At 43.2% G+C, this 10,387-nt stretch overlaps 1 protein-coding gene across 7 annotated transcripts in view; it reads left to right on the top strand.

The window, feature by feature from the left end:
• Positions 1-10,387, top strand: part of Slc4a5 (solute carrier family 4 member 5) — a 109,663-nt gene that overhangs the window by 80,515 nt on the left and 18,761 nt on the right. For 6 of the 7 annotated variants that reach the window (XM_010631550.3, XM_010631544.3, XM_010631545.3 and 3 more), the window contains 3 exons: positions 441-712; positions 4,853-4,911; positions 7,678-7,878. In XM_010631550.3, coding sequence (XP_010629852.1) covers positions 441-712; positions 4,853-4,911; positions 7,678-7,878 — 532 coding nt within the window. The remainder of the gene's footprint in view (positions 1-440; positions 713-4,852; positions 4,912-7,677; positions 7,879-10,387) is intronic. The other variant, XM_010631549.3, reaches the window with a different exon arrangement.

Below are 10,387 nucleotides of genomic sequence, written 5' to 3'. Positions count from 1 at the left end.
AAAAAAAAAAAAAAAAAAAAAAAAAAAAAAAAAAAAATTCTACGGTTGGAAATCAGAATGCTACACCCAGACCCAGGAAGCTTCAGTGATTCTGGATCAGCTGCCTCATCTACAACACAGAAGCTTGGTCTAGACCATTTCTAAGGCCTGCTCCATCCTGTTTATCTAAAATCTCGTTTTTCCACTCCCTGTCTTTTACAATCTTTGTGAGCATAAAGTTATCTTAGCATCTTCCTGCCATTCCCATAATATCCTTTCCTAGAATTCTCAAAGATCAGGCAATCTGTCCAGTAATTGTCCCAGTCCCCACTCTTCCTACAGTCCCTAGAAAGGCATCTGTGCCGTGGAAAGAGAGATGGCCTGCTCATGATGGGTGTAGGGAGCAGGGTACAGGCAGGAGCCCTGGGCTGGAGGCCCTCCGGTTTCCCTCTGCCTTCCAGAGGCAATGGCCTGGACTACATGGAGTTCCGCCTCTGGATTGGCCTACATTCAGCCGTCCAGTGCCTTATCCTGGTGGCCACAGATGCCAGCTTTATCATCAAGTATATCACCCGCTTCACTGAGGAAGGCTTCTCCACCCTCATCAGCTTTATCTTCATCTATGATGCCATTAAGAAGATGATTGGTGCCTTCAGGTACTATCCCATCAACACGGACTTCAAGCCTGACTCCATCACCACATACAAATGCGAGTGCGTCGCCCCTGATCCAGGTGACGGGAAACCCCAGGCACACCCCGGGCCCCTACCCCCTCACTCTCCCCCACCACAGCTCTCTGCCAAATGCAGGACACTGAGCCTGTGTGGGAAAGAGCTGTTCAGCCAGGCACTTACTGTTCCAAGGGAACAAATGAAGGATCCTGAACTCAGTTTTTAGAAGGAAACCAAGGGAACCTTAGTAGCCTATTAAAATAAAAGCCACAATATCCGACCTAGGGTTATAATCAGGAAAGTGCAGAGTTAGCCTAGGAAGGAGTAAGGCACAGTTTGCCTCAGTGTGGGGTGGACTGCTGCCCACACCAGAGATAGATGATACTTCATGTCCCTGCCAGCCCTAGCAGTACCCCAACATACCACTGTCAAAATGGTCACATACCTCATAAGGTGAGACCACACCGAAGGGATGAATATCCCTACAAACTGAAACGTTCCAGGGTAGAGGATGTGCCAGACATTCTATTTGAAAACAGCTGGAGAACCTGGAGCTGTTCCACCACTTAGGGATATGAAAAGAGGATGGTCATGTGGAGGGGATTATCTTTACCCTCTGTAACTACGGGATGTAAACAGCATGATAGATGAGGGACAGGAATTACTGGGACCAGATGCTGGCTGGGTTTAGGGAAGAATTTACAATGGAGGGGTCACCATTGTAGAAGGAATCAGCTCCCTTGGTTGGTAGCCAGGTCCTTGGACTCTCTGGATACCAAGGGTGTTGTGAAAGGGATTCCCACACTGGGTAGGAGGAGAAATCTAAGTGCCATTCCTGTGGACTTACTTTCTGGCCAAAACCTGACATCTGGAAAGTTAGCTCCCCATAGTGTCTGACCTCCTACCCTCCTTCACAGTTATACCTGAGCCCCTCCGAGCCTTCAGTGGGAAGTACTCACAGGGCCAAGCCTGCCAGAGTGGGAGCCAGAGAACCCTTCACACAGCATCACACACCAGCTAGACTAGACTCACAGAGAGCAAATTGAGGTCCAGAGACCACCCAAGGTCACACCAAACCTCAGATGTTAATGTTGGCCCTCCTTAAATCTATGGTCAGATTAGAGGAGAGGAAGTAAGTAGACAGTGGATTGCTCAGTCCCTTAATATATTACAGTGGGTAAAAAACTGATCATAAGTCAATCAAATTATCAAGGGTCCTACTTTAGGTGTAATGGAAAATAAAGATGTGCTTCTTGGAAGAAGTTTAGTTTTTGTTATACCCACTCTCCTTGTTACTGCACTGATTTTGTAAGGAAGTCTAGACTTAATTTTTTTCTTTCACTTTTTTCTTTAAGTAATTTTGAGTTATCCTTTCCCAGGGAAACTGAAAAGATCCTACCCTCAGACCTTTATTATTATTGCCCACAGTGAATGCTGCCTCTGTGGCCCAGGCCCCAGCTGGGGACTCATGTGTTCCTTTGTGCCTTTTGAACTCTAAATTGAACTCAGATTTTCCACAAACATGACTTTCAGAAGCACTTGTTCAGAAACAGTCTTATACAGAGAGCTCTGGCTACTCAGAGAATCATTTATGCACAGGAGAAACCACCATCTAGGGGTGCCCTGGAACAGGGGATGTAGGAATATTCATAGCAGAGTAAAAGGGACATCATGAAGCCATCTGTTTTCAAATGTCTTCCCCTCTGTCCCTGCCCTGGTGCCTGATGTCACCTCATTCTTTTGGCTCATGCTATTGTCATGGTTCTCAAATTGTGATTCCCAGAGCAACAGAACCAGGACCATCCAGAGACTTGTCAGAAATGCAGATTCTTAGGCCGCACCTCAGAGCTACTGAATTGGCAGCTCTGGTGTTGGGTCCAAAATATAGCAACCTTTCCAGGTGCTTCTGATGCACTCTCAAGTTTGAGAACTTCTGTTCTCTTAGTCAGTAATACTGAGCCAGTACAAGCTACTAATCCATCAGATGAGACCTTCAGTTTCTTTACAGAGTAAAGGAACTGGACAAGTTAGTTTTGATTAGAAGAATGTGGAAAGGAAAGTTCTAGATATCCAAGAGACTAGGGAGTGGGAACTAGCTTGTTTCATCCTTGTCCATGGACCACCTACTTATACTCCTGGTGTTACTGCAAAATCCAGTCTAGCTATAGCATACTTTCATTCTCTGTCACTCTTCATCATAACATTTTGTTTGGGGGCACTCTCCTTTTATACTTACTCTTGTTTCCATTGTAACTGATTTGTATTCTGTTTATGGATGCTGCAAACACTGATTTGGCTGCTTTCAATCCCAAGTGAGTACCACTTTGTGAACACTGGAACCTTTCTGGAATTTTCCATGCTATATTTCTTCCATCCTCGCCTCAAGTAGCTTTTAGACAAGCCCTGTGAAACTCTTGATATAAACAACATTAAGAGGATGTCAGGTCTGAAAATGTTGGTAGTAGAAAATGTCTGGATTCCTGAGGTCAAACACAGGCAGGGGCCTCCCCTAGCACTTGAGTGTGCAGCCCTGACTCAGCCTTCTTGCCCAGCTTCTCTGTGGCTGTAATTGTGCACAATGTTCTCTTGGTCAGCAATGTGAGGAAAGGTAACAGGTGTCCCTGACTTCTAATAAATGAAGCTTTCTTTATGACAATACTCCTAGACTCCTAGACTCCTAGAAATATTCTGTCCTGGATTGAGACCGAGTTCCTTAATCACCGGCCCAAATGCCCTGGAGTGAACAATTTAGAGGGGACTTATGACCACATTCTGCCCTGTGGACCATTTATTGGAGGTGTTGGGGAGAGCCTCGAGATTAAAATGTACTCTCTGGTTTTCTAGCCAAATGTGAACAGCAGCAGTAGCCAAATGGGGCTTGAAATGCATTTCAGGATATTTGCCCATACACTGGCTGGTAGGCTCTGAGCCCCCATTCCCAAATCTACTGTAGAGAAACTGCTTATTCTGCCTTCGCTTGGAGAAAGGTGAAGAAAAGCTGGCCTTCACTCCCCGCTTGCAGTTGAGGAGGAAGAGAGAAGGGAGGGGATGGTCCTCCAAAAGACCTTTGTAAGAGTGTCTACATCCCCTGAGGGGCTCGGCCCTATGAATGATGTCCTGTCCCTAATGGAAGGAGCAGGAGGCCGACAGAGAGTAGGTAGGAAAGGAAAAGTCCACATGGAAATGAGAGGATGCAGATTATGGTTCCTCTAACTTTCCTCATGGACCTGAAGGGACCCTTAGATGCACTTAGGGACACGGGCTGGTGGAGGGCCATGCATGGCAAAGATGTAGAGTGAACAGCTGAGAACAGCACCTTTGGATTCTTGTTTTGTTGTTTTTTGGAACCAGGAATCAAACTTAGGACCTTGTGCTTGCAAGGCAGGCACGGTGCCACTGAACTAAATCCCCGGCACCTTTGGATTCTTGATATTTCTCTGGGTCTCAGAAAATTTCCTCGTTTTACATTAAAGGGGCAGATTAGAAGATAATATCACAGAAAACAAGTCATTGCAGGCCCAGCTGACCTTAAAAAGCACATATGGAGAGGGGCTGGAGAGAAGGGAAATGCTGGTGCAGGGGAACAGGACAAGGAAGCCCAGTGTGCAGAACTGGGAGGTTTGTAAGCTCTGGGCCAGCCTGCCTGGGATGGGACTGTGACTCCAAGTATGAGCTGTGTGACCTTGGGCAACAGGCAAGTTAGCATCTCTGGGCCTTGGTTACCTCGTCTGTAAAAGAGAAACTTCGTAGACATTTGGGAACTTTACAAATGAATATGTACAAGTATTTGGCGTAGTGCATAGCATGCAATTAGTTCTTTGTGAACATTTTTAAGTCTACCAGCACAGAAACGCATCTAGTGGCCAGTAGGGATTCACAAGACACATTAGTCACCAACTTATCTCAGCAACAGTTTCTGTGTGTCAGTTTCAAAAGCCAGCTGTTCAATATCAGGCCACAGCCATCCTAGACTAACACAACTGTTCTGGTTCTGCTGGGACCTGGGCTCCCTCCCACCAACCTTCCCTCCCCAGGGCAAAGTGAGGAGGGTAAAAAGGGGTGGATATGACCTGCTGTCACAATGGAAGCCAGTCCTTGGCCCCAGGAACTGGAGGGGGATGGAACAGGGAGGTCTGGTAGGGGTCCCAGGCCACTCACCTGAAAGCCACTGACCCTTCCCTGTGTCGTGTGCTTGTCCACAGTGAATACAACTGTCTTCAATGCCTCAGCCCCACTGGCACCAAACACCAACAACTCTCTGGTAAGTCCTTTCCTCTTAGACCAGACATTCAAGTGCTGTTTGTTTGTTTCCAGAAGGAAGGGTATGTGTGTGAAAAACAGAGCTGGGAAACTGAGACCAAAGTACAGCAACCCAAACTCTCAGAAGTTGCCCCCAAGGGCACCTGCAGAGCTTTGTAAATGCATACTTAAGTATATACTGTAAACATCTCTTTTTAAAACTACACCTCGTTCTATTAAATCCATGTCCATAACTACGATTCACACATGAAGAAAGGGGAGGTAAGGGAGAATAGCACACAAGGCTACATACACAGGGTATCAGCATCATTTCTTTTTTTTCTTCCTTGTCCTTCCCTCTCCACCTAGCACCTCCAGTTCCCACCTAATTCCCATTGTTTATTAGTGCCTCACCTCCTGTGACTGATCTGCCCTTTGTGTTCCTCAGTCCTCAGGATTTGCAGGTTTCATCCGCCTTTCCCAATAATGACAAACAGTGGCCCTCAAGAACCACTATCCCAGCCTGAGTAGGTCTAATGGTGAGGCGTTCAAATCCAAGTGAAGAGTAGCACCTAGAAAGCCTGTGGATATTTAGTGTTCCTGAGGTTGCTTAACAAGTTACCTCAGAAGAGGCACCTGATGGCCCTACCTCCACACATCCCCACTGGCAATTTAACCTAAAATTTTTCAAATATCAGATTTTGAGGGAGGAAGAATGGAATCATCAGTACCTATTTCTCAATGGGTATTATGTGCATGACACTGTGTGCACTGAGAGCTAAAAAAGAAATCGGTATGGGGCAGGGGTGTATCTTAGTTGTAGAGAGCTTGCATAGCATGTGCAGGGACCTAGGTTCAATTGCCAGCATCATGAAAAACAAACAAAAACATCAATGTGGCCTCCGTCCTCAATTTTGATTTTGAACCCGAAAAGTTATCGGATGACACAAGCAGGGTGTGCCATGCATCAAATATAGGCCACACATGTACTTCTGACCCTGATTGCAGGAAAGGAGACCTACTGGAGAGGCCAGGGAAAAAGTCTCATGGAGAAAGTAGAATGTGCTTTGATATCCCAGGTGGAGATGAGATTGGCTTGGTAGAGAGAAGCATATTCCAGGCCAAGGGAACATCATACAGAGAGATCAGAAAAGAAAAGCACAAAAACTGTGCAGGGGACAGTGCGTGACCTAAGATGGAGTGAGGGTGGGAGATTGCATGGGGTAAATCACAAGTGACGCAAGGGTCACAGGAGTCAGAGGGGTGAGGAGTGTGGGCACATACAGGAGATGAATCACCAGAATGCAAGACAGCGTGGGAGGGCAGCTCACCAGATCTCCTCACTTGTATCAGTTCCTGCATAACAAACTGTCCTCAAAATTGGTGAATTAAGGCAGCAGCAATTATGATCCTCATGATTCTGTAGGTTGGCTGGCTATTGTGCTCGTCTCACCTGGCCTCACCTATGCTGCTGACCAAGCCAGCAAGCCTGGCCTCTGATGGAACAGCTCAGAGGGCTCAGCCAGTCTCTCCACAGGGGTTCTTCAGTCTTGAGCTTTTCACAGCGTAATTGTCTCACTTCCCAAGAGTATTAGGGCAGAAGCTGCATCTTGAACTGACTCAAAAATCTCTTCCTCACTTACTCTATTAGTCCAGACAGCTCAAGGGCCAGCCCAGATTAAAAGGAGTGGGAAAATAGACTTCCTCTTTGACAGGAGGCCCACCAATGCCACACTGTAAAGTAGTACAGACACGGGGAAGCATGATTCCTTGGGGATCTTATTTATAACAAACTGTTAATCTTGTCTTAATCCAAACATTCATTATAGTTAGTTGCAAGCCTCTGTTTACTTCATTTCACAGCTGTTCTAAATATTTCCACATTAACTTTTAAAAATATTTATTAAATTTTATTATAAATCACTCTCTTCTTCTTCCTCTTGTTACTCTTAGGAATATATAAACACAATCATCCTTTGTGGTTGGGTTCCAAAATACCCTCTGGATGGCAAATTTGTGGATGTGAATTGGTATCATATTTAAATCTATCCTATGTCCATCTTCCTATGTAATTTAAATCATCTCTAGACTACTTACAATACATAATGAAATGTAAACATTATGTAAACAATTATTGTATTGTTTATCGAATAATAATGGGAGAGAGTCCATACGTTCTGGGTATAGATGCAATTTTTTAAAAATGTTTTTAATCTGCAGTTGGGTCAATCCATGGTTACAAAGGAGATATATGGAGATATATATAGAGATATAGATATAGATATCTATATCTATATCTCTCTCTATATATATATATATTTTTTTTTTTTGGCCTGGCCTGGATTTTAGGATCTGGAACACCAAGGAGGGAAGTAACTGAAATGTCCCAAGAAGGGACTGATAAGACTATGACAGGGGAAGAAAAGGAGAGAATAAGCATGAGACTCTAGGACAGAGGTGTCAACAAGACCCACTGAGGTTGATTCACCAAGACAGGAGCCAGGCCTGTGGAGGGAGAGTGATTCCCTACTCTAATGCTGCTCTTTCTTGCTAGCAAAGCAATGTATCCTCTGTGTCAGCTCCTGATCTTCTCAGAAACTGCTTGCTTGTCACTCCTTGAACCAGCCTGTGCCCAGGCTGTGTTGAGGGCACCACTGTGGACTGGCAGCGGGCTGGAATCCCTCAGAGGGTGGACAGATAGGTGGGCTTCCTGGGACTGCAGAGGGAAGGACACAGCTGACCCACCAGGAAGATCCTGACTTTTTATCTCCTGTGCTTGGTCTCCAAGTACATCCCCATTAACCTCACAGCACTGGACTGGTCCCTGCTGAGCAAGAAGGAGTGCCTGAGCTACGGTGGGCGCCTACTTGGGAACTCCTGCCAGTTCATCCCAGACCTGGCACTTATGTCCTTCATCCTTTTCTTTGGGACATACTCCATGACCTTGACCCTGAAGAAGTTCAAGTTCAGCCGCTATTTCCCTACCAAGGTAAGTGCACCCTGCAGTTCCAAAGAACCTAAAATCAGACCTACTAAGTAAGTAAGGTCTCTGCTGAGTCCCTGACATAATGGACACCATATGGGCACTGACCATGGGAGTTTAAGTTAAGGACACATACTACGGAGTCTGAAGGACTAGGTCCCTTGTTTTCAAGCCCCCCTTAACAATACTTGGTCTTTTCAGATTTTTATATTTAACTTTTCTGAATAGTAGTATTTTATTTTGTTTCTTAAATTTTTCATTGCCCTGATGACAAAGGAAGTTGAAAACATATTCATGTATTTATTGGCTACATGGCCATTTGACTTTCTTCCTAGAAGTGTCTGTTTAAATCTCTTGCACATTTTCTTTTGGGTTGTCTTTCTTCTGATTTGTAAGAGTTCTTAATACATTTTGTATAGACCCCTTTTTGTAATAATATGTATTGTCAATATATTTTTTACTGTGTGACTACCTTTTTATTTTTATAACGGGATTGTTTGATAAACAAAAATACTTAGCTTTACTGTAACTTAATACAGTAAACTTTTCCTCAATGAAAATATTGGATGGAGATATCTCCCTAGATTATCTTCAAAAGCATCGCCGGTTTTTTCTTTCATGTTAAATCTACATTCCAGCAGAATTTATTCTGATGTATAGAGTATGAGAGTGTTTCTTTATATTTTTATTAAATAGTCTATTGTTTCAGCATTTTTTTAAAAGGCCATTGTTTCTCCACTGTTTCACAAGGCTTCCTTTGCTATATATCAAATGTTTCTATAGGACATGCTCTTTATTCTGTTTCACTGGTTTATATGTATACCAGTATCACAGTCTACATTTCCATAGCTTATAAATATTTTTAAATTTTTTATTCTTATTAGTATGTTTGCAGTACAAAATGATTATTCTTTATGGGAAGTACATGTACGTAACACACCTTAATTCTGTTAATATTATCTCCCTTTAAGAGTCCCTCCATCTCCCTCCCCATTCCCTCAGTCTCTTTGAAGTCTTTGTACCTTATAGACAAAACTCTTCCCTTGTTCTTTTTACATATTAATATCTTGGGTTTTACACTTCCACATGAATTTTTTTGAGTTTCAAAAATAATCTTTATTTTTAAAAAGAATGTATGTATTATACACACAAAGAAAGAAAAACACAAGAAGCAAAGGACAAAGTCATTCGAAGCCATAGCAGCCTAGTTGGGTGTGGCCTTCTAGGTCCTGTGGGTACACACACAGCGCGCCATTTTGTGTGATTGAGATTATACAGTATGTGTCATGCTTTTCCACACTTCATGAATATTCACCAACTCAAAACCCCAAGGCTATAAGAGTATTTTGGATAACCAAGAATATACCTCACCAATTCAATCTGTTAGAAAAAATTGTAATCCTACCTTTCTTGGGAACAAAAATTTCACTGAAGATAAAAATGACAACAGATCTCTAGAGAGAAGTCTTAGCAGAGTTACAACTGAAATATTGCTGTTCCTTGATGCTCAATTTAAAATGAGACATAAAGCAACACAGTACACCAAACATGTTTTTGAGAGTTATATCTCTACAGATCTCTCCTTTTTTTTTTTTTTTTTTTTTTTTGAGACAGAGTCCTGCTCTGTAATTCAGGCTGGGCTTGAACCCACTACATAGCTCAGGCTGGCCTAGAAATTGTGGGATCCCAAATGCTGGGATTAATGGCATGCACCACTACACCTGACTAGATCTCTATTAAAATATTAACAAGAAGATATTAGCAAGAAGATATGTTCCCACTGCATTATTAACATATCCCTAGTATAGCTAGAAGATGCACACACATCAATGGTTTTCACCAAAATGCAAATCTGCACAAATCTCTCCTGTATGCTTCCGTCCCCGCCTCTACAGCCGGCCTAAGGACAAGTCCTGATACACATTGCCTAGAGGTAGTATAACAATTTCAAGATTTTCTGTCCATTATAACAGAAAGACATTTACATGTTGACTAACTCACTGCCTCCATTTTTTTAATCATACACTATCACCTCAGGACATCTGTAAAGCTTAGATGCTGTGTGATAGCGTATGAACTTTGTATACAATAAGCACAAGTACTTTACCAAAATGCACATACATGTCTATGGTCATAATCTCAAGCCATCTTCCAAACATGGAGATATTAACAAAGAACCTTTGCTTACTCTCACCCTCCCTCCTCTTCCCTCTTCCCCACTTCAGTGACTAAGTTCAGGACCACATCTATCTCCCAGAGGTGGCTTTGACAAAGGTAACTGCCAGAAGATACTTTTTCCTAAAAACTAACTAAAGGACATTTATATAGGTGTTACTTTGCAGCCGAGTGCAGTGGTACACACCTGCAATGTGAGCACTCTGGAGGCAAAGGCAGGAGGACCGATCACTATAAATTAGAGCCTAGACTGGGCCACATAGTGAGTTCAAGGGCAGCCTGAACTACATAGAAAGACCATGTCTCAAAAAACTAAAAAAAAAAAAAATAATATATATAT

The sequence above is a fragment of the Fukomys damarensis genome, unplaced genomic scaffold (genome assembly GCF_012274545.1).
Source record: "Fukomys damarensis isolate Sample0158 unplaced genomic scaffold, DMR_v1.0_HiC HiC_scaffold_2, whole genome shotgun sequence".
NCBI classification, from domain to species: Eukaryota; Metazoa; Chordata; class Mammalia; order Rodentia; family Bathyergidae; genus Fukomys; species Fukomys damarensis.
The sequence above is the reverse complement of the archived record's forward strand: the minus strand, read 5'-3'. Positions and strand labels throughout refer to the sequence as shown.